We start from the raw sequence: 26,487 nt of genomic DNA, 5'->3' as shown, positions 1-26,487 counted from the left end.
CTATAATTCATTCAGATCTTGAAGGAATCGTTGCGTGGCCTATCATTAGTACCATAACTCATCACTGCCACACTTGTGCCCAAAAATTATTAGAAACTTTAGGATTCATGAATGCTAGCTGAGCTAGCCTAAGGTTCTTGTTGTTCATACCACCTTGCTCTTTCGGTTGTTCATATTAATAGTGTTCCAGTTAACAAGGTGAGTGCCCTTGTGATACACTTAGTTATGATCTTTTCTTATTAAATTAGGTGTTTATTTTTATTAAAATAAAATTCCTGTAAATCGCGTTCAAACGCAGGTGAGGTCGTGTTCGAACGCCCTTGTGAACGCCCGCATCAGGTTCGCAAATATACAGAACGCATATTGTGCGTTCGAATGCAATCGGGCATGTTCGAACGCCTGTATCGCGTTCGCACATCCAGAGATGGGGCTTTTTGAGTGCGTTCGAACACGCCCGATCGCGTTCGAACGCAATCGACGTAATCCTCTAGAATTAGGGTTTCATATTGTTTTAGGACTTGTTGGCAGCCAACTTCATTATGCTATTGGATTATTGATTTCTTGCCTCCTATCTTCTCTCTAGACTTCTCCCTCCTCCCTCTTCACCATCCTTCTACATCTACCGTTGGCAAGGTTTCTTCTCGCCTCTAATCTCCCTCGATTGTCGAGTCACCCCTCTTCTTTGGGATCTCGACAACTTCATTCCCTTCGTCTACTTCCCTTAATCACATCCACAATCCACATTCATCTCCATACCCATCCATAATTCTAAAATCCACTCCACTTGTCACCACCACCATCATCCACGTTATTCCGTATTTTCATCCCTGCTACAGTTCGAATCAGCGAAAGCAATAAATACAAAAGATGTTAATTAGAGCATCTCCAATGCTTGCTCCATATTTGGAGCCTTTGCCAAAAATGGAGCAAGAGCCTGGTGCACTCCAATGCACCGGGCTCCATATATATTATAAGAATAATTGCTATTTTAAATTACTTAATAGATCATCTTAGTGTTATTATATTTTATTAAAAAATATATGGTTAGAAAACTCTCATCGAGATCTTTAAAATAAGATTAATATTCAATAGTTTTAGAAGTAATTTTAAATTACTAATTTTTTAATTAAACGCATCGAAATTACATTACACGAAATAAACATCGAAATAAGCATTCGAAATGCACTAATTGAACACCTATGGAAGAGGCACGGGAATGAAGGAATATAAATTTTAATGTAATTTTTATTTGATGTATTTCATTTTTAATGTATTTCATGTTTGATGTATTTCATATCTAATGTATTTTAATTTTTAATATTTACATTGGGGATAATTTTGAGTAATTATATTTTAGGATACATAATTTATTAGACTCATTTTTATAAATAATAAAAAAAATTAAATTTAAATTAACTCAAAAATAATTTAATATTAGACTCATTTTTATAAATAATAGAAAAATTAAAATTAAAATTAACTCAAAAGTAATTTAATATTAGACTCATTTTAAAGGTCTCGATGAGACCTTTCCAATGGTATTATTTTTGTTAAAAACCGATTAATAAAACTAATTATATACTTAGCTTAACTAACTAAATTATTTAACAAAGGATACAAATGGAATTAAAATTATTGAATATAACATTTATTGGGCAATTTTGGTATTTTCAAAAAGTTGATGTGATAAATGGAGCCCGGCTCCATTTTCATGGTGGGGCTCCAAATTTGGAGCCCCACTATTCATGGCTCCAAATTTGGAGCCCCATATAGAGCCCGGTTGGAGCTCCACCGGGCTCCAAATTTGGAGTTTTGGAGCCCAGTTGGAGATGCTTTTAGGAAGTTACAGATCCAACTCAATTAGTTTCATAATTTTTTGACTACCAAAAAATATCTGACGAATATTTTTCTACGGTTGCCCAGTCTAATTCCTATATTACATCCAGATCTTAAAGAAATCGTTGCATAGCCTATCTTTTGATAGAAGAACCCATCAATTTGGTATTAGAGCTTATCAAATTGGTATCAGAGCCCATCAACTTGCTATTAAAGTAGGTGAACCTTAGACCTCTATTAATGGTTGAAATAAGGAAGATGACATTAACAAGGAGACTTATGGAGAGCACACCGACAAGGGAAGACTCAATCAACGATGACCCTAACCGTGAGGCCGATTCCTTTGGAACGACCACAGCAGGACCGAGTCAACCAACGTCCATGGGTGCGAATATGGATGAACTTAGGGGCATGTTCCAAACATTGTTGCATAGAGTTGACAACATGCAAAAGGATCATAATGAATTCAAGAAATATGTCGTGAATCGATTGGGTTCGTCATCTCCTCGACGACGAACGGAGTTTCAAGAAGGACCAGTGGTGGGACTACATCGGACCGATACCCCATAGGTCCAGGTGTGTCATATGAGTGTTAATGATCCCCTCCTACCTATGCCTTCACATCATCCCCCACCTCCGTTACAAAACCCAAGACAGGCAATAGTGGAACCTAAGAGGTGTCCGGCACCAGTGCGCTTCGTCGATGAGGAGGATTGGCATTTTGAGGATGAGGTTGATCCCTATGGAGATGGTGATGGACGTGCTCGAGGATTTAGAGGGGGTGATCAACCTGCACAAAGGTTTAGATGTGAATTAAGGATCTTTTGTGAACCCGATAATGCTATTCGGGGAAGAATCGCACACTTGGACTTTCCAAAATTCCAAGGCGGTGATCCAATGGATTGGGTGTTTCAAGTTAAACAATATTTTGATTGTCAAGGTACAGCGGAAGATGCGAAAGGCCTTTGCTTTCGATGTGATGAATGTTTCACCCCCGGTCATCGGTGTTCTAAACCGATCGGGAGTGTGATGCTTATCGATGGTCGTGAGAAGGATGATGAGGTTGTTGATGATGGAGGGTGCCTAGAGGAGACCTATGAGGAGACCATTGAGGAGGGAGTGGAGGAAGATATCCAAGCTAAAATATCGATGTATGCATATTCGGGTACTTTCGCACCGAGGACGTTATGAGTAGACAGACTTGTTAGAAAAGATTATGTGCAAATCCTCATCGATTCGAGGAGTACACACAACTTTCTCGACTAGAGGCTAGTGAGGAGATTGGGTTTGGATGCCGAACTGACTACGAGGTTTGACGTTGCTATTGGAGACGGCACGAAACTTAGAGCGGAGAGCTTGTGTCATCGAGTCGGTATACGGGTGAAAGGACACGACATCATTATGGACTTGTATCCGTTGGCGCTGAGAGGAGCGGACGTTGTCCTTGGTGCTCAGTGGTTATAGAGTTTGGGACCCGTCACATTTGATTTCCAAAGCATGTGGATGAAATATAAAGAAGAAAATAAAGATGTGCGGCTTGTAATTACATTTTTGTCTCTCTCTTTTATCAATAATCCAATAGCATAATGAAGTTGGTTACCATCCACATATTTATAGAGGCTAGCCAACAAGTCCTAAAATAATATGTAACCCTAATTCTAGAGAATTCTCGCCAATCGCATTCGAATGCGCCTGATCACGTTCAAACGCACCAAAAGACAATCTCTGTATGTGCGAACGCGATGCAAGCATTCAAACGCGAGCATTCGAACTCACTCGACTACGCTCGAACGCACAATATGCGTTCTCTGTATTTGCGAACCTAATGCAGGTGTTCGTAAGGGCGTTTGAATGCGACCCCTCCTGCATTCAAACGAGACCTACAGAAATTTTATTTTAGTGAAAATAAACAAGTAATGCAATAGGCAGCCTCATGCCCATGCACTTGTCGTAGGGTGGCTGCCATGCACTCGACCACCATTGTCGTGGCCAACCTCCTACGAGCAACTGGCCATGAAGAGCCCCATCACCACCGTAGCTGCCACACTCCTCCATCGCCTCTCTCTCTAAATATCTCTCACTTCTCCCCTTGGTCTCTCTCTTATCTCTCAAACTCTCTTTCTCAAACTCTTTCCCCCCGTCCCTTGTCGGTACCGGCCTACTGCTATTATCGCTGTCACCACTACCAAAGTGAGGCTCCTCTCTCTTCTCTCCTTTCTCCCCTTTCTCTCTCTTTGTCTCTCTCTCTCTCTCTCTCCCTCTCTCTTCCTTTCCCTCAAGCTTGGGCTCGCTAGAGCTGAGCCACAGCCATTGGCTGGCCAACAACGAACGGTACCCTCCTTACCAGCTCGAGTCTGCACCTCTTTTCTTTCCTTCTTCCGCTCCTCCTCCTTTCTCTTCTTTTCCTTTCCTTTCTTCTTTCTTTCCTTCTCTCTTTGTTCTACTCTCTCTGCTGCTCTTTACAGTGTTGGGCTCGGCCCAGAACTATAGTAGAGATAGTGCTGGGCTCGGCCCAGCATTGTAATAGAGAGAGTTTTTCTTTTTCTTATAAATTATTTATTTTATTTACATTAAATTTTAGTAAATAGTTAATTAGTTTAAGGATGTATATATACTCACTAATATTATTATTAGCTAAGATTAAGTAGAACAAATATAATTAATTGTAATTATAAGTATTTTTGTATTTATAGCTTAATTATCATTATTAGATTAATATTTTTAGTTTTATTAAAAAATCAAATTATATAAGTTTCCATTAATGTTCATGTATACTTATATATATATATATATATATATATATATATATATATATATATATATATATATATATGCATTTCTAGCATCTTATTGTTATATATATTATCTTCTATAAAATAAAAGGCTAGGCTCTAATAATTATTTTTTATTATTAATGGGTAATGATTATTTTATGTATTAATTAGTAATTAGTTAAATAAAAGTAGTAAATGTAAACTAATTTGAAAAAATCCCTACACACAAGTATGTATCTAATTTTTAGGCAATGATATCGTTCTTTCGCTTAAGTAAAAGTCGGAAGAAATATTAAAAACGAAAGTAAAGAGAACGCCAAGATTTTAACGTGAAAAAACCCAACGGGAAAAAAAAAACCACGGATCCAAACTCGGATCAAAACCAATCACTAGAATATTAGCAGTTACAAGACTAACTCACAAAACAACCCGTCGATCCAAACGACTTTGTTCCTCTCGGTCTTGCTCGCTAGAACCCACGATTCACTACTTCTCATGATTGAAGTCCAACCTCAGTAGCCCTCGAGATTGATCTTTCGTCTGGATAGCCCTTAAGATGAAAGATTGAGATTTTTAGATGAGAAGGACCTTGTTCGTTGAAGAACCGATGTAGCCTCAAAAAGTCTCCTTCAATAATCTTCTTCAACCCCCCTAGAGATAGGGCATTACAATCCTTATATATGATCTTCAAGATAGAGCCAAATCCGAGTCTTATCCGTACTTATAATCTTCAAGATAGAGTCAAATCCAAATCTTATCCGTACTCACGAAAGTCCAAGATTTTTAAACTTCGTTGGTGCATTCGAACGCGGCCCGGATTCGTTCGAACGACATGACTTAATCTCATCAACTTTGCTCTAATAATTTTACAATTCTTCAAACCAGAGATTTTCTAGACTTGTATAAAGCTCATATACATGTAAAAATACACTTAGAATATTTTGTACACAATTGCCAACAATTAAAAAACCTAACATAAATAATTAAATTGTAATTAGAAATAGTATATATAATTTTATTTTCAATTATATTATCCTTCCCTTCCCTTCTGCTCCTCCTCTTCTCTTCTTCTTCTTCTTCTTCTTCGTCTCTTCTTCTTCTTCTTCTCCCCCCTTAGTTCCTCTCTCCTGGCTGCAACAATGCTAGGCTTGGCCAAGCATTGTAGTAGATGGTGCTGGGCCAAGCCCAGCACTATGACAATGTGTTCTTTTTTTGTCCCTTTCTTTTTTCCTTTATTTTTTCCTTTGAATTAAGTACTTTATGTTAGCTAATGCAATTAGTTTAATTAGGTAGTTAATTATATTGGTATATATATATGGTAATATAATAATTAGCTAATTATAATTATTATAATTAATGAGTAATTATATTATAAACACCTATATATACCTATTACATACATATAATATTACTTGCATATAATAGATTATAGAATGAGAAAATAGGCTTATTTATTTATTTGTTTATTTCTTATATTATATAATTAAGTAAAGACTATTAGTCTAATTAGTTAAGAAACAGTAAGAATCACAAATTAGTTGTAATTACATTTTTGTCTATACTTACATTTTTATTTATAATTAGACATAGTTAGCCTTTTATTTTATAATTACATATTTAGACTATTTTTATAAACATAAGAGTAACCCTTTTAATCTTATTTCATCACTAGCATTTTAATAATAATAGTATATTTATAACATTAAAAGTTTATTTATAAAATAAATCTAACTAGCTAAGAAAGATAAGTAGTAACTCTAAAACCTATTAACCATCGTATTTCATACGAACGAGTTCTAATTGGATAAACGACTAACTTCATGCTACCAAACATTTTCAAATGCCGAACCCCTTATTTGAGACCTCGTGGATCTTGCAAGTGATGAGTTAACACTTGGTTGACGGATGTGAGAGTTACGTGGTTTGTGTATACTGAACAGACGATGAGTCATCTTATCCCTTACACATCTTTCTCAAATTAGGATATATAATATAATTATGTATATGCATATTTTGATCTCCAACATAAGATGATTTCAATCGAGCATATTTTATCATTTATTTGATTAGACTGATCTTGGATATGAGTATGCTGGTAATATATAGAGATGATTAGAGAGGACTGTATTATTATGACTTCATGTCGAGATGATCTATAGCATGAGTATGTATGTGATAATAGACTAGTATAAGTATGCATGTGACAAATCTATGATTAGAGACTACATTTCATTATATTCCTTTGACTTCCTTACTACCTAAATTCTTGAATTGCATGATTGTTATAATAGTAGATAAATGCATATGATCTATCATTTAGAAGGAAATGCATGAGTTCTTATAAATAGGACAATTGGTAGAAAGCATGAGGATACCCAAGTGGGCGCGAGGGTTAGGGCGTGCTTAGAGTTGATTGATCGCTCGACATAGTTGTGATCCTGTAGCCTTACACCTGAGGTTAATAGTCTATGTAAACATCAAACATTCGAACACATGTCGTTCGCTAGAGCATATGTAGCGAGTTATCCTCATATAATTTCTATTAGCTAGTTAGGTACCTAGGTTTGGATATATGATTATATAATTGGCAGGGTATGGTTATATGATTGAGATACCCTTAACGGTTAGCAGGGTATGCTCTGAGTCTTGAGGTTAGATTTGAGACTGGGTACCGGATGTTGACTGTGCATAGTGGTGTATTATAATATTATTCAGAGTCGAAATTGATAATTGAGATATTGAGAAATATATATGACTTCATTGTCATTTGATATACCTGATTATTGAGTGGTCAATATGCATCATATATAATTGCATTTGATATTATATACTTGATTAGTTATGACGTGATATCTACCATATATTTATATATTATTGAGGATACATTCATATACTCATTCATGACATGATGCTTCTTTTAAGTTATATTATTTAGTACATCTCATTCATGACATGATGCTTCTTTTAAGTTATATTATTTAGTACATGATTTTACTCTGTATTTAGCATCACTAATTCGGGATAAGGTCTATTCACTAAGCGTTTAGTTCATGACTCTCTTTATTTTTTTCTAACCTCCTCAGATTTATGGTACGTGAAAGCGATTTGAGATATCCTGAGAAGCTATTTTAGAGCAAAGATAAAGTGAGCTATAGATGTGAGATGATATAGAAGATAGTTTATTTAGATATTGAGTTGTACCATTATGGTATATTTATATAATATTATATTAGATGATGATTTGTATAATATAGGTCGAACTATAGTGTACTCATGTATTAGTTATTTTAGTTGTATCTTGATGGTTTGTCGTGGCTTTTGTGGGCCAGATTATATAGTTGTCTAGTATGATTATTATAGATTTAGATATGGATATATTAACAGGTTTAACTTGATGATGTCATGATTTATTTTGTGATAGATTATGTGAGCACAAGGCGATATCTGTGCTTGATGGGCCCCACCCATCCTATCGCGTGCCCCACACGTGCCGTGTGGGCTCGTGGGTGTGCACGTGCTTGTGTTGGGCGGGGGCGTTTTAGTTACCCTTATGTGATTTCTATTAACTGGTGGGATACGTGATCTTGATGGATACTAATATACCCTTAGCGTATAGTAGGGTATGATTATGACTGAGATACCTTAGCATATGACATGATATGCTTCAAGCTTGTGGGCACAATGACGAGATTGGGTACCGGGTTTTGATTGTGCATAGTGATCTAATATTATGATGATATTCAAAGATGACATTGATAATTGAGATATCGAAAAATGTATATGGATTTTATTATTATCTAATATACCTAATTATTGAGTGGTCATTATACATCATATGTGGTTGTATTGAATATAATATCATGATCATAGTCGGCATGCATCACATGTGTCATATTTAAGAGTTTTGATAATTGTATGACATGGAGATTTGTTTATACATTGTCAAGAATTATATACTTGATTAGTTATGACATAATATCTACCATATATTTATATATTATTGATGATATATTTATATACTCATTCATAATATGATGCTCCTTTTTTATTCATATTATCGAGGATATGATTTTACTCTCTATTTGGCATTACTGATTTAGGGTAAGGTCTGTTTACTAAACCTTTAGCTCATGACTTTCCTTTTTTTTAATTCTTCAGATATGTGGTACCACATAGTGACTTAAGATATCCTAAAAAGATATTTTAAAGCAAAGATAATGTAAGCTATAGATGCGAGACGGTATAAAAGATAGTTTACATAGAAATTGAGTTGTATCATTATTGGTTACATTTGTACTCTATTGTATTAGACGATAATTTGTATAATACAGGTCGAATTATAGTGTATTCTTATATTAGTTGTTTTAGTTGTATCTTGATGGTTTATCATAGCCTATGTGGGTCCTACCAGATTATGTAGTAGTAAACTGTATATTATTGTGGACTTAGATATTCATATATTAATAGATTTATTTGGTTGATTGTAAGATTTATCTCTGAGATAGATTACGTTGAGTATAGATGTTGTTAGTAATTTCATGTTTTTGACATGAATTTTTATTAACTTTGAGCTAAGTTTTAAGTGGAGCTCATACATTATTAATGATGGTTTAATGGTGGAATTAATTTAGCTCAAAGTGTACTTTATTGTCAAATATTCACTTAGTCAAATCCATGAAGAGAAGTGAATGAAAATTGGCTCTAAAGTGGGTATCATGGCAATGGAAAATAAAGAAAATGAAGTTTAGTACCATATTGGATATTTAAGAAATGTTAGTATGGTATATAAGTAACAAACTTCTTATGGGCTTTGGGCCCCAAAAGGGATACCTATTTTGTGGGTAAAGGTTACTATGCAACTTAACTCACATACACGCGCGCCGCCCGGCTCGGCTCGGTTCGGTTCGCACGCACGGGTCAAGTCCAAAGAGAGTACAGCACAGTTCAGGTTCAATCAAGGCATTAGAAAGCTGCTTCCTTTCCAGTGCAAGGCAGTCGTTGTATCATGGGAGACCGACGTCCACTGTTCCAAAAGCAATCGGTGGAGGGCGAATTGGTCTTAAGTAGATAGTGTCCAACACTAGACTCGACTATTCAGAATTTTATATTCTGTAATCTGTAAGTTATTTATATTATTTTGATCGAATTTATTGTGACTCTTTGGAATCAGATTGTTACCGCCAACAATCTTAAGACCAATTCTGTTTGGTTGTTACTCTGATTCCAATCAGTATTCTTTTCTTCTGATCGGATTTTATTTTACTTTCATTCTTTTAGATGGCTGAAATAGTAAAGAGTACTATTTCCCCTATCACTGCTCCTCCAGTACCTATAGTTCATGGAGAAAAGCCTGAGAAATTCTATGGTGCAGAATTTAAGAGATGGCAACAGAAAATGCTCTTTTATCTGACCACCTTGAATTTGGCTAAATTCTTACATGAAGATGTGCCTGAACTCCGAAAGGAGGAAACTGATAGGCAAGTAGTTGCTGCAGTGGATGCGTGGAAGCATGCCGACTTCCTTTGCCGAAACTATATCATCAATGGACTGGACAACTCGTTGTATAACGTGTATAGTTCAGTAAAAACGTCTAAGGAATTATGGGAATCTTTAGACAAGAAGTACAAGACAGAAGATGCCGGTGCAAAGAAATTTGTAGTCGGTAAATTTCTTGAGTACAAGATGGTTGACACTAAACCAGTGATTAACCAGGTGCAAGATCTTCAAGTGATAATTCATGAGATTCATGCTGAAGGAATGGTGATTAATGAATCATTCAAAGTGGCGGCTATTATAGAAAAATTGCCACCTTCTTGGAGGGATTTCAAAAATTACCTAAAACACAAGCGCAAGGAAATGACACTTGAAGAACTTATTGTCAGATTGAGGATTGAAGAAGACAATCGTACTGCTAAAAAGAAAATTGGAAGCCAGTACGTGTCAAAGGCAAATGTTGTGGAGTCTACAAAGGACAAGAAAAGGAAGCATACTGGTGAAGGCTCTAAAAGTGGCAATGCAAAGAAGTTCAAGGGCAAATGTTACGTCTGTGACAAACAAAAGCATCGTGCTCAGGACTGCCACTTGAGAAAAAAGAAGGAGAACTCAAAGAAGGAGAACTCTAAAAAGAAGAAGCCACAAGCCAATGTAACTGAAGTAGAACACCTTCGTTCTGATGTCGATGATATGCATCTTTCCGCTATTGTCTCGGAAGTAAACCTAATTGGTAGTAATCCTAAAGAATGGTGGGTAGACACTGGAGCTACTCGACACATTTGTGTCAATAGGTGGATGTTTTCATCTTATCAAACTGCAACAGATGAAAAACTTTATATGGGCAATTCAGTAACTTCCAAGGTGGAAGGAATAGGGAAGGTTGTGTTAAAATTGACTTCAGGAAAAGAACTTACTCTTAATGATGTAATGCATGTGCCCGACATTCGAAAGAATCTGGTTTCGGGATCATTATTGAGTAAGAAAAGTTTTAAGTTGGTGTTTGAGTCTGATAAGTTTGTACTTATCAAAAATGGCATGTATGTTGGAAGGGGCTACTTGTCAAATGGCCTCTTTAAGATGAATGTAATGACTGTAACTCCAAAAATAAATAAAGGGGACTCTTCTTCTTACTTGCTTGAGTCTTGTGAAATTTGGCATGGTAGATTGGGACATGTTAATTATGGTACATTACGTAGATTAATTAATCTTAACATGTTGCCTAATTTTCAAATTGATTTAAATAAAAAATGTGAAATATGTGTTGAAGCCAAATTGGCTAAGACTTCATTTCATTCCATCGAACGAAGTACAGAACCTCTAGAACTTATACATACTGATGTATGTGATTTGAAATTTGTTCAAACTAGAGGTGGAAAAAAGTATTTTATTACTTTTATTGACGATTGCATAAGATACTGTTATGTGTATTTGCTAAGAAGCAAAGATGAGGCATTAGAAATGTTTATACATTTCAAAATAGAGGTTGAGAATCAACTTAGCAGAAAGATTAAAATGCTAAGAAGTGATAGAGGTGGTGAATATGAGTCACCATTTCCACAAATATGTGCAGAAAATGAAATTATTCATCAAACAACGGCTCCTTACGCTCCACAGCAAAATGGTATTACTGAACATAAGAATAGAACTCTGAAAGAGATGATGAATGCCATGTTAATAAGTTCTGGTTTACCCCAGAATTTGTGGGGGGAAGCTTTGCTTTCTGCAAATCACATTCTCAACCGGTTACCCCATAAGAAATTGTATAAAACACCTTATGAGTTATGGAAAGGTCGAGAACCTAGCTATAAATTCTTAAGAGTGTGGGGGTGCCTAGCAAAGGTTGCAATTCCAGTTCCTAAAAGAACAAAAATTGGACCTAAAACTATTGATTGTATATTCATTAGTTATGCTCATAACAGTAGTGCATATCGATTCCTGGTTCATAAATCAGATAATTCTGAGGTACATGAGAATACAATTATTGAGTCTAGGAATGCATCATTCTTTGAGAATATATTTCCATATAAATTTACATCTGAAATAAGTTCTCTCAAAATAACTTATGAAAATAAGCAGGACCAAGAGTCCATGCAAGAAGGAAATGATAATGAACCTAGACGAAGTAAGAGGGCAAGGACTTCTACGTCTTTTGGTCCAGATTTTCTGACATATTTGTTAGAAAAAGAACCTCTACGTCTTTTGGTCCAGATTTTCTGACATATTTGTTAGAAAAAGAACCTCAGAGTAATAAGGAAGCAATGTCTACTCCTGAAGCTCCTTTATGGAAAGAAGCCATTGATAGTGAAATTGAATCCATTTTGCAAAATCATACTTGGGAATTGGTGGATCTTCCACCAGGGTGTAAACCTTTGGGTTACAAATGGATATTCAAAAGAAAGATGAAAGCAGATAGTTCAATTGACAAATACAAGGCGAGACTTGTAGTCAAAGGATATAGACAGACAGAGGGAATAGATTACTTTGATACATATTCACCTGTAACAAGAATAATGTCTATCCGATTAATAATTGCTCTTGCAGCATTATATAATCTGGAAATACATCAGATGGATGTGAAAACTGCATTCTTGAATGGTGAATTAAATGAAGAAGTCTATATGGAATAACCCGAAGGGTTTGTGGCTCCAGGACAAGAGAGAAAAGTGTGCAAATTAGTTAAGTCTCTTTATAGGCTTAAACAAGCACCTAAACAATGGCATGAAAAATTTGACTTAGTTATGATGTCAAATGGTTTTCACATTAATGAATGTGATAAATGTGTTTATGTGAAATGCATTTCAGATAATTATGTCATTGTATGTCTATATGTGGATGACATGATAATAACGAGTAGCAATATTAATATCATTAAAGCTACCAAGAACATGTTGGCTAACAAGTTTGATATGAAAGATATGGGAGTTGCAGATGTGACTCTTGGTATAAAGATCACTAAGGCAACCGAAGGGTATGTTATATCTCAATCACATTATATTGAGAAAATACTCGACAAATTTGATAAAGATAGTAGCAATATAGCTAGAACACCTATAGATGTGAATCTTCATCTCACAAAAAATATAGGTGTATGTATATCTCAGTTAGAATATTCTCGGATAATAGGCAGTTTGATGTACGTCATGAATTGCACTCGTCCAGATATTGCGTACTCCGTGAGTAAACTGAGTAGATATACAAGTAATCCAGACAGTGATCACTAGAAGGCGATAGTTAGGGTACTCAGATATTTGAGATACACCACTAACTATGGATTGCACTATTCAAAATATCCAACAGTACTTGAAGGGTACAGTGATGCAAACTGGATATCTGATACAAAAGATACCAAATCCACGAGCGGATATGTCTTTACAGTTGGAGGTGCATCTATTTCATGGAAATCTTCTAAACAAACATGTATAGCTAGATCTACTATGGAATCTGAATTCATAGCATTAGATAAGGCTGGAGAAGAAGCAGAATGGCTTCGAAATTTTTTAGAAGATATTCCTATGTGGCCAAAACCTGTGTCCGCAATTTGCATACATTGCGATAGTCAATCAGCTATAGAAAGGGCATAGAGTCAAATGTATAACGGTAAGTCACGACATATACGTCGTAGGCATAATACAGTGCGACAATTGATCTCAAATGGTATAATATCCATTGATTATGTAAAATCAAAGGATAACATCGCGGATCCATTAACTAAGGGTTTAACAAGAGATCAAGTATATTGTTCATCGAGGGGAATGGGTTTGAAGCCTACCACCTAGAGTAACGACACAACGGCAACCCAACCTAGTTGACTGGAGATCCCAAGATCTAGGTTCAAAGGACAACCGAGTTGTGGGGGCGTTCTCTGAAATCACTAAGGAATTAAATTTCCTACACCTTTCCTATGATGACATAGTGACAAACCTGTACTAAGCGTTAGGGTAAGCAATGCTTTTAATGACTCTTATACTTTGGAAATCCAAGTGAAGTATGACAGGATACTCTTAATAAGAGGTCACCTATGTGAGTGTGAAGTGGGCCGCTTCTATGAGATGACTAGGCTAAATCTCTAGAGCACTCAAAGAATTACCAGGCGCGTCCAAGGCCGAAATGGACACAACATATAGAACCGACTGTGTTGAAAAGAGCTGTGTGAGTATTATTGTCTTGGTTTATACAAAAGCTGAACAGTTCAAGACATCATGTTCACTGGTTAGCGAATAAATCCGATAATACTTCACTATGGAAGGTTCAAAGCCAAAAGCTACCTTTCCTGATGCGGTAACTTTTCGTTGTACTCTCAATCAAGTCTGTATTTCATATGCATTTTCAGCCAATTTATTCATGTGGGGGATTGTTAGTAATTTCATATTTTTGACCTGAATTTTTATTAACTTTGAGCTAAGTTTTTGACACACATTATTAATGATGGTTTAATGGTGGAATTAATTTAGCTCAAAGTGTACTTTATTGTCAAATATTCACTTAGTCAAATCCATGAAGAGAAGTGAATGAAAATTGGCTCTAAAGTGGGTATCATGGCAATGGAAAATAAAGAAAATGAAGTTTAGTACCATATTGGATATTTGAGAAATGTTAGTATGGTATATAAGTAACAAACTTCTTATGGGCTTTGGGCTCCAAAAGGGATACCTATTTTGTGGATAAAGGTTACTATGCAACTTAACTCACACACACGCGCGCCGCCCGGCCCGGCTCGGTTCGGTTTGCATGCACGGGTCAAGTCCAATTTTAATTTTTTGCCTGATACGGGTTCAAATCTGGTTTGCCTGATACGGGTCAAGTCGAGACCGACGTCCACTGTTCCAGAAGCAATCAGTGGAGGGCGAATTGGTCTTAAGGAGATAGTGTCCAACACTAGACTCGACTATTCAGAATTTTATATTCTGTAATCTGTAAGTTATTTATATTATTTTGATCGAATTTATTGTGACTCTTTGGAATCAGATTGTTACCGCCAACAGATGTATCTATGCATGACGAGCCTCGCTAGTCCTATCGAGTGCACCGCGTGTGTCGTATGGGCTCATGAGCGAGCACGCACCCATGCTGAGCAAGGGGCATTACAGTTCAATATACCACTTTCTCTAAAACCAACTTATCTTAATATGAATGTAAGCTTTGGTAGTAAGAAGGTGGCTAGACTAATTCAAAAGGGTAACTGGTGTACCGAGCGCCTCTTGCTCTACTTTAGAATAATCATGACTAATCATATTCAATCCTTTAAGCTTCCTCGCTTCCTTGACCATGATGCTTGGTTTTGGGCAACTGATCCAAAGGCATGGCCTCTATTAAGAATGCTAACAATCTTCTGGTTAACAACTTCCAGCCGGATGTTAAGGCTAAGCTTAAACGGGAGCACTTTTGGAAGTTACCCACCCAAGAATCAAAACCATTTTATGGAAGCTTGCTTAGAACCATTTTCCTACCAAGGCTAAACTCGTAAGCCATGGTATGCCTATTACCCCATTTGTAACAGTTGTGGCAAAGATATTGAAAATACAAATAATATTTTCTCAGACTGTTCCAATGCTGAGAAGATATAGAACCTAAACATGACTCTTCTCAACATTCAGTTGTTGTTTAATGACAATTGGTTGGATGGTGACTGACTTAATGAAGGGGGAAATTTACCAAAAGACAAGAAATCTTTTTGGCTTGCAATCATTATAAATTATCTATGGCAACTATGGAAATATAAAAGCTCCATTAATTTCAAGAACCAGAATTCTCTTCCTATGATTGCTCCCACACTATAATAACCATGACTTTAGACTATTTTAATCCCACCTGAAGGCCAAAGCTCTTTCTGGCAATCACCTTTGCGTCTAATTAAATGGACCCCTCGTTTGCATGATGGATCTTTTGATCCGTCCACTGGTAAGGGCGGAGGCGGCTAGCTTTTCAGAGATACTGACACTGATATTATGTTGGCAGGTGGTGCTCCCATAAAAGGTGACAGTGCCAGGAACATTGAGGCATAGGCTTTAAGAGAGGTGCGCTTCAGCATGCCATTTCCATGAACATTCAGAACTTGATTATCGAGACCGACTCCAAACAACTTAACTCCTTGCTAAAGGTGATGGCAATCAATCTCTGAGGAACATTATTGAGGATATTCAACACTTTACTTGCTACTTTAAAAAAGTTACCATTAATCACATTTATAGAGAGACTAATTATGCTGCTAACTAGTTGGCAAACCAATCTAGATTAACTACTCTTTTGTGGGATGGCTCAGGTATGTCTGAGTTGATATCCATCTTATGTCTTGGTGCTACTGGCCCACCAATTAGGCGAGGCAGTAGTCTATAATTTTTTGAGGCACCTTGCCTGTTATTAATGCAATACTAATTAACAAAACCAAAAAAGAAGATCGAAGAAAAGAACTAAAAACTAATCAAAATCTGAATGTTTAGATTTGTAGACTTAGATGCACACTCTAAATAGTGCCGTATGCACCCGAACACAAAAATTACATAGGAGTCACATAGAGTTCAATTCTTATTCAAATTTCTAAATTCATTCAGATTCGATTTTTCACTTTGACTCGATTTTGACATTTCATATCTTTTTTCTTAGTAAGCCTTAAGTTTCTATGCCCTGAAAATTCAGTCAAAATCCTCAACTCCTAAACATGTGACATGTACAATTTGACATTTTCCATATCACTCTTGTTCTCTAATGTATAACCTATATATCAAGGCTGGCACCTTTATTTAGTCTGTATATAATTAGCTTTAGGGCTCATAATTAATCTATAAAAAATATATGTTTTTAGGAAGTGAAAAAACTCGCTTTACATTTTGTTTGGTGGCTAAGCTCTCAACTGAACTAGATTAGCTAGTTTTATTTCTTAGTCTTGATTTCGATACCTGAAAGGTTAGAGTAATTTGGTGTTTGGTTCTGAACTAGGATAACAATGTATTTATTATTGGTGATGTGATATGAACAAGTGGAAAAAGTATTAATTTTGGAGGAAAATGACTAATATGTAAAATTGATAGACAAAAATACCGTTTTCATATATGATGGTGGTCATTATTATAATATATAAATATTATATGATTTATTATAATATATGAATATTATAATATTACAATATATAATAATATAATTTTCATATATTATATTATTATATATAATAATATACGAATATTATAATATTCATATTTTTATGGTATTATAATATACAAATATTATAATATTTGTATATTATAATAATGTAATATTCATATATTATAATAATATAATATGTATTTGTGGGCTGAAATATATATTTGTTGGCTTATATAATGTTTATATTAGTCATTTGCGTTCTTATGTGCATATTTGTTGGCTTATATATTAAGCATAAAATTAGAATCACTTTAACATAATATTAGAATTTATATAGTAGTATTTATTTAGGGAGTGGGTACTGAATTACCTTAGGTAAGAAAAAATAATTTGATTTTTAGTTACTAAACCAGATTAGAGTTCCTTGAACCAATTTAGAGACTCCACCTGAAGAAACAAACAAGAGCTAAATTAGGGGCATCTTGAAAGTTTTCCCTCTTTGTTCTCTTCCCTTTTAACTAAACAGACTCTCGCCCAGTGGGAAGTCATAAGGCTAGTCCCCCCTGCGTAGGAGTAGCACAAAAAGAGGGATTAGCTAGCCGGCCAAATAACTACCGGATCAGCGCCACCAGCTTAGAGATCCAGTCTTTCTTCATTTTTTCTTTGGTTTCAATTGTTTACATTAGGGCCGGGCCGGAGGGTTGTCAGTCTTGTTCTCTACTTCCCATTTATGAAGATGTGATCAACGGATTCTATTAACCGACGCGAGGCCACCTAACATGCCACCTAGCTAGATATATTGCAGAAAATCTGAAAGCAATACCAGAAATATATGTATATATGAACAACAGCAATACAGTAGCTCGATGGATTTTTTTATTAATTAACCACCACAATATATGAACAAAACATGTTGGGCACAAACACACTGAGCACGCTATATATATGCACGCCACTTTATTTTAGTATGATGAAGGGTGACGCAGATAATTCACATTCTTAGTATGTAGTAGTGGGCGTACGTGCATCTATGTTGGCTTGATTTGCACCCCCTTGATGATGAGGCCAGTCTTCCTATTAGTATCACTGGTCTCACGCATGGAGAATTTGAGCAACCCTGGTCCAGGAGCAACAAAGTCACCAGCATAAAGATCGAACCAAGTGTCTACAGGTTCGCCCTTGAGGCTAGCCTTGTGCAGGGATGAGCTCCCGTCAGGTAAGGTGAGGGTGAAGTTCACAGGGATCGCCCAACCTTCAGATGGCTTTTTCTTCATCACCTTAAACACCACGCTGTACTTAGTACCTTTACTGAGATCACTCATGTCAAGGTTCCCGGCGACATCAAGCCACCACACCTGCACAAGGCGCGGCACTTCCACCAACGTATTTTTACTGGACAAATTAAAGCAAAGCAGATAGGAAATAATTAAATTAAAAGTATACGTACATACATCGAGCTATAACCATGCACCTTAAATGCGTTGCAATCAGTAAATAAGGTACACGTAGAAGCTAGCTTAATCACCTGTCGGACTTAATCCAGATCCATGTCCAGTATTGCGGCGTGTCGCCCCATGCTATCGAGTATTTTGGGTACAACATGAAATCTTTACGTACTGGAGCACTCCCGGAAGCAACATGATCACCGCCTTGAGCACTCTGGACATGGATTAATTAAGGCATATGACGAACAAAACGAGTTACCAATTGGAAGTAATTAGCTAGATAGTGAAAAACATATTTTTCTGGGCATGCACAACTGATCAGATTATATATAACAGTAATTAAACTTGCCATTGTTTGCAAGTTCGATCCCTCGTTTGCCATGCTCGAGATATTTTTGGTCTCTTTTCTACTTCAAGCTTTGTTGCACTTGATGAACGTAATGGTGGGATGCTTATAAGAGACCAAAAACATATATAAAATTATAAAGAGGGATTTGTAACAACAATAAATTAAGAAGACTTGGCGTATTGGATAACTTAATTGCAATAATAAAAATTTAATAGTGATTGAGCAAATTATTGGCTTGAAACAACAACTCATTCATATATAGATATATAATTATAAAGATTGACTTCATATCTATATATGAACTAGTCGGCATAAAGACTGACTTTGTATGCTAAAGACTTTTTCGTTTTTGATTTCTGAATGAGATAAGAAGGGACGAGTCATCCCTAGACTTATCTCCAATTTTATTTCACTATTTGGTTTACAGAGGACTACGGATAAGATAATCAAGCACTATGCCAAAATAGCCTTTTCTCAACGTTTATGTAATGATGTGTATAATAAATGTCAATATAAACTAGCATATACCAGCACTTGGGATTACATGCCAGTATAGATGATTAAGTTGTGACACCCATCATTTTTCCTAATATATATAGTGTTATTTAACCAAATGTCCGTAAAATTTGAAGACTATCTCTCCGTTTGTAAAACAGCACCACAATAAATTAAGAAATATAGTAGCATTTATAGAAAACACTAGGAATATAGTGGCATTTATTTAAATACCAAGAGAAATCACTAGGAATATAGCAGTGATTTTATAAGATGTCAGGATACATTATATAATATAGCAGTGTTTGCAAACAAATGACAGGGTAAATTATATAATATAGTAGCGTGTGTAAAAACATCAGGCATTACTGGAAATTCACGTTATACCAGCAGTCAGAAAATACCACTAAAAGTGGTCAAAATATCACTATAGATCAACACCGGTATTTTATAAAATGCCTCTTAAAGTCATGTCGGTGTTGGGCAACGCCGGTATTTATGATATATTCAGCGGCATGTAACATATGCCGTTAAAATTTTTAAATAGTGACATTTACGACACTTTTAGCAGCATTTCTGACTGCCGGTGAAATGTTTTATCGATAATTAGTCAAAATGCCGGTAAATGCTGTAACATTTAGCGGTATTTTCTAAATGCTGGTGTAGACTAATTTGTGGCATTTTTTCAAACTTAGATAAACAACCAATAATTAGTGACATTTCCGTAAATGTCATAAAAAATTTTAGCGACAATTATAGAAATGTCGGAGAAGATCTTGTTTGCTATACAAGTTGCAGTGGCATTTACAAAAATAACGATAAAACTGATTAATTTAATTTGATTATTTATTTAAAAAAGATTGGCACTATAATTATGCTAAATTCAAATATCCTGTGATATAGTGTAATCAAACATAGTATTATTTTCTAATAAAATTATATATATAATAAAGACAACCTTATAAACAAAAGTTCATAAATAATATCTATATTAATTTTCCAAAGAAAAATATAAAGGTGTCTATTGAGTATACACATCAACAACTATCCAAAAACTTAATATTATGTTATACTTAGAATTGTTCATTTAAATCTACAACCATCCAAATGTAATCATATCATCAAAATAAAATAGTTCTAAGACATTTTAAAATCCTTAATATTAAACATAAAACATCAAACACATCCAAACATTGAGATATCGCTATTATATTTCATCTTCATCGTGGTTTAATCTGAAAAAATAAATTAAAATTCATAGATTAAATAAAAAAAATTATTCAATAAAACTTCACTTAATATATAAAATTTTACCAAGAGACCAATGCTGTCATTGAATAGAATTATTAGGCAATCTTTAGTACTCCTCATTGAGCTCCTCCGTAAAATCAGAAAAATAAATTATATTAAAATTAGAAAATAAGCTGGTTTTTTTAAGACAAAACTGTAGTACAATATACTGTAGTCAGCTCATGGATACCCTTCCAATTTCTGACATACTGAGTATCATATTTTGTCGTCCTTACTAAGCTACAATGTGGCAACAAAATGAACTTATATTGAAATAGACTGGACAGTACTTGCAATTAGTAACTACCACATAAGCATTACTTGAAACAAATTTTTGTACTAAAGGTATTTATTTGAGCAACAAACAAGGACCTGCGAGAAGTATCCCCGGAAAGCATACCAATATAATGGGGAAAGATCAACACCAAAATAGTTCTGCTGTTGCCAAAACAGGGCCTACAGATATTAACAGGAGAAATTCATATTGTCAAGAGATGTGAAAAACACCGCAATATAGAATTGGTGAAGATTGCAAGACGCCTACTATTTTCTAAATGTGCTAACCAGTCAAATCATATAATGATTGACAGCTTAGATATTATACACTTCGGATAGTCCATTAAAAGAAACATATATAAACCATACATGTATGAAGATCTTTTACATGTATGAAGATCTTATAAAAGGTACATATCAGCTTAAAAGAGCAAGGAAGAAAAAAATGCATATGTAGTTTACCCACATGAAATGCATATTTAGAAAAGAAAGCTACAATACTGATATATTTAGTTAGGACTTTTTTACTATATTAGTTATTTATTTTATTAAAATAAAATTTCTGTAGGTCGTATTCGAACACAGAAGGGATCGCGTTCGAACGCCCATGTGAACGCCTACATCAAATTTGCAAAAATATAGAATGCAAAATGTGTGTTCGAACACGGCCGCGTTCGAACACCTGCATCGCGTTAGCACATACAGAGAATGCATTTTATGCGTTCAAATGCGATTGGGCGCGTTCGAACGTGATTGGCGGGAATCTTCTAGAATTAGGATTAATAATTATATTTTGGCTTGCTGGTTAGTCTCTATAAAGGTATGGATGCAGCCAAAATCATTATGCTATTGGATTATTGATTTCTTGCCTCCTATTTTTTCTCTATTCTCTCTACCATAATCTCCATCCTCCCTCTTTACTAACCTATCACCTCTACCGTTGGCAAGGTCTCTCTTAACTTCTAGTTTCCCTCGTCTGTTGAGTACTCCCTTTTCTTTAAGATCTCGACCACTTCTTCCCCTTCATCTTTATCCTTAACAACATCCACAATCCACCCTCATCTCCATTATCATCCATAACCTTAACATCCACTACACCCGTCACCACCACCATCATCCGTAATATATTATGTTTTCGTCCTAGTTATAGTTCGAACTGTAAAGAGCGTAAATATCAAAAACGTAGATCAGGGAGGTACAGATCGATTCCACTTAGTTTCGTAATTTTCTAACTATGAAAGAATATTTTGTGAATAGTTTACCTCAATTGCGCGGACTACTTCTCTCAATAAATACAGATCTTGAAGGAATCATTTCGTAGCCCTATCATTGGTATCAGAGCTAGGCGAACCTCAGACCTCCATTAATGGTTGAAATAAGAAAGATGACATCAACAAGGAGATCAATGGAGAGCACACCGATAAGGGAAGACTCAACCCATAATAACCCTAACCGTGAGGCTGATTCCTTTGGAGTGACCACGGCAGGACTGAGTCAATCAACGTTCATGGGTGTGAATTTGGGCTTGGTAGATGAACTTAGGGGCATGTTCCAAATATTACTGTATGAGTTGACGCAATACAAAATGATCATAATGCTTTAAAGAAATATGTCATGAATCGATCGGCTTCATCATCTCCTCAACGACGATTGGTGCCTCAAGAAGGACCAGTAGTGGGACTACACCGAACCAATACCCCACAGGTCCAGGTGCGACATGTTAGTGTCAATGATCCTCTTTTACCTATGCCTACACATAATCCCCCACCTCTGATACACAACCCAAAACTGGTGATGGTGGAACCTGAGAGGCATGCGGCACCGGTCCGCTTTATCGATGAGGAGGATTGGCATTTGAGGATGAGGTTAATCCGTTCGGAGATGGTGATGGACGTGCTCGAGAATTTAGAGAAGAAGATCAACATGCACAAAGGTTCAGACCTGAACCAAGGATCTTTCGCGAACCCGACAATGCTATCCGAGGGACAACTACATGATTGGATTTTCTAAAATTCCAAGGCAATGATCCAACGGATTGGGTGTTTCAAGTTGAACAATACTTTGATTGTCAAGGGACAACGAAGGATTCAAAGGTCCAGATGGCAAGCTTTAACCTCTAAGGAACGACATTGCATTGGTATAGATCAGTTATTCATGGTGGAGAATTTACCAGTTGCGCGTTCGAATGCCTTCATTGCGTTCGCACATACAGAGATGTTGCTTTTGGTGCGTTCGAACGCGATCGGGCGCATTCGAACGCGATCGGGCGCATTCGAACGCGATCGATGGGAATCCTCTAGAATTAGGGTTACATATTGTTTTAGGACTTGTTGGCTAGCCTCTATAAATATGTGGATGGCAACCAATTCATTATACTATTGGATTATTGATTTTTTGCCTCCGATCTTCTCTCTAGACTCTCTCCCTCCTTCTTTACCATCCTTCCACCTCTATTGTTGGCAAGGTTTCTCCTAACTTCTAATCTCCCTCGACTGTCGAGCCACCCTTCTTCTTTGTGATCTCGACCAATTTGTTCCCTTCGTCTATATCCCTTAATCACATCCACCATCCACCTTCATCTCTATACCCATCCATAACCCTAACATCCACTCCACCCATCACTACCACCATCACCCACGTTATTCTGTTCTTTTGTCACAGTTGTAGTTTGAATTTACAAAGTGCATAAATACAAAAGTTATAGATCAGAAGTTATGGATCTAACCCACTTGGTTTTGTAATTTTCTGACTATCGGAGAATATCTGATGAATATTTTCTCACAATTATGCGGATTGCTTTCTACAATAAATTTAGATCTTAAGGATTTTCGTCGATCGTGTTCGAACGCACTCAAAAAAGTCCATTCTCTGGATTTGCGAACGCAACACAGGCGTTCGAACTCACCCAACCGCGTTCAAACGCACTATATGCGTTCTCTATATTTGCAAACCTAATGCAGGCGTTCACAAGGGCGTTTGAACGTAACTCCACCTGCGTTCGAATCGCGTTTGAACGCGACCCACAATAATTTTATTTTAATGAAAATAAACACCTAGTGCAATAAGAAAAGATTCTAACTAAGTATATTAGTTATCTCCAAGATGGTAGTCGAGATGTTAGAACAAGGCCTTATTCAACCAAGTTATAGCTCATACTCATCGCCCGTGCTATTGGTGCAAAAAAAGGAAGGGACATGACATTTTTGTGTCAACTATCGGGCACTAAACGCTATTACCGTCAAGGACCGGTACCCTATTTCGGTTATAGAGGAGCTGCTGGACGAGCTTGCAGGGGCAACTATATTTAGCAAGCTTGACTTGAGGGTAGGGTATCATCAAATTAGAGTTCACCCGGCGGATGTGCACAAGACTGTATTTCGAACTCCGGATAAGCATTATGAGTTTTGGGTGATGCCTTTTGGCCTCACCAATGCTCCAGCTACTTTTCAAGGCCTCATGATTGATATATTTCAGCCTCTATTGCGAAGGTATGTTTTGATATTTTTTGACGACATTTTGATGTATAGCAGGACTGAATTGGAGCATTGGCGGCATTTGGAGGATATGCTGAATTTATTGAAGCAAAACTAGCTAAAAATCAAGAAGTCCAAGTGCCTATGGGGAGTACCATAAGTGGAGTATTTAGGCCACATCATCTCAGCGAAAGGTGTAGTTGCGGATCCTCAAAAGATAACATGCATGACCGCTTGGCCTATTCCTACTACCACCACTAGATTGCGAGGATTTTTGGGGCTGACCAAATATTATCGCCACTTCATCGCCGGGTATGGCAAGATCGCTGCTCCTCTCACTTCTTTATTGAAGAACGACTCTTTTAGATGGACGGATAAAGCCACTACAGCCTTTGAAAAACTGAAAACAGCAATGATGACGGCATCCGTTTTAGCGTTACCGGACTTCACCAAAGAGTTCATTGTGGAATGTGATGCGTCGGAAGTTAGCATAGGAGCTGTACTAATGCAAGGAGCATGTCTCATTGCCTTTCTTAGCAAAGTTTAATCACAAAAATCTTAGCAATTATCGATTTACGAGAGAGAGATGTTGGTAATTCTGCATACGGTGACAAAGTTGAGGCCTTATTTGATCGGTAGACGATTTATTATCTGAATCGATCAAAAGAGCCTTCCAACCTTTATGGGACAGCGTATACACTCTGGCATAGCAGAGATGGGTCACAAAATTGCTAGGGTATGATTATAAAATTCAATACAAGAAAGGAACGAAATATAGAGCGGCGGATGCATTATCACGCCAACCCGACAACACCGAGCTTGCAGCCTATTCTTCTCCCACTTTCTTTTCCTTAATGAGCTGAGGTATGCATGTACATCTAACCCAGATGTTTAGAGATTGTTACAGGAGGTGATGGATGATCCAAAGCGCTATCCAGAGTTGGAAAATCGAGGTGGTTTGCTGCTGGACCACGGATGCATTTCGGTGCCCGCAAATGATTGATTAAGGTGAAAATTATTGTAGCACTTCCACCAAACTCTAGAAGCTAGTTATGAGGGTGTCTTGAGGACTTATAGGAGGTTATCACGGAGTTGCACGTGGCTCGGATTGAGGGGGAATGTGAGGAATTTTGTCCGTGCTTGCGAAGTTTGTTAAAGGGCTACAACAACCACATTGAAACCTGCCGAATTACTTCAGTCTTTACCTATACCGGACCTTGTTTGAGAAGAAATTTCTATGGATTTCATAGAGAGTATTCCGTTGGTACGTGATTATTCCGTTATCTTTGTGGTGGTTGACAGATTGAGCAAGTATACACACTTTTCGGCATTATCACATCCATTTTCAGCCAAGTTAGTGGCTAAATTTTTTGTTAGAGATGTTGCTCGGTTACATGGTATGCCATGCACGATTATCTCGAATAATGATTGTGTACTTATGAGCGAATTTTGGATGGAGTTTTTCAAATTGCAAGGGACTCGATTGAACTTCAGTTCGGCCTACCATCCACAAACAGACGACCAAACCGAGGTGGTCAATCGAGGCATTGAGCAGAGTTTGAGGTGCTTTGTTGGCGAGATACCGATACGATGGTTAGAGTTTTTACTATGGGCGTAGTGGTCTTACAACACTGCCTACCATAGTAGCATTAACATGACTTTATTTGAGGTAGTATATGGACTCACGGCTTTGACATTTCGCGCTTATGATCTAATGGCATCTGCAAATTGAACAGAGATGGACTTAGCTTTGACGGATAGAGACGCCACATTGAGGAAGTTGCGTGCCCACCTTAAACTTGCTCAAAACCATATGAAGCAAGTTTATGATCGCAGCCATAGGGAGCAGGAGTTCGATATTAGTAGTTGGGTATTTGTGAGAGTGCAACCGTATCAACAGGTGACCTTGCATTCAATGCGAAACCAGAAGTTAGCACATCTCTACTTTGGTCCGTTTCGGGTGTTAGAGCGAATTGGTC

General features: G+C 36.6%; 1 protein-coding gene across 1 annotated transcript; it reads right to left on the bottom strand.

The window, feature by feature from the left end:
* Window positions 1–18,021: 18,021 nt before the first annotated feature.
* LOC140759383 (uncharacterized protein PHLOEM PROTEIN 2-LIKE A4-like) lies at window positions 18,022–19,076 on the bottom strand. The gene is made up of 3 exons (XM_073095928.1): window positions 18,975–19,076; window positions 18,706–18,839; window positions 18,022–18,572 (listed from the first exon to the last, which is right to left on the bottom strand). The coding sequence occupies exons 1-3, from the start codon at window positions 19,005–19,007 to the stop codon at window positions 18,209–18,211; spliced, it is 531 nt and encodes a 176-aa protein (XP_072952029.1). The 5' UTR covers window positions 19,008–19,076; the 3' UTR covers window positions 18,022–18,208.
* Between the last annotated feature and the right edge of the window lie 7,411 nt (window positions 19,077–26,487).

Source organism: Typha angustifolia, chromosome 4 (genome assembly GCF_048772165.1).
Source record: "Typha angustifolia cultivar Huaian chromosome 4, ASM4877216v1, whole genome shotgun sequence".
Classification (NCBI taxonomy): Eukaryota; Viridiplantae; Streptophyta; class Magnoliopsida; order Poales; family Typhaceae; genus Typha; species Typha angustifolia.
The sequence above is the reverse complement of the archived record's forward strand: the minus strand, read 5'-3'. Positions and strand labels throughout refer to the sequence as shown.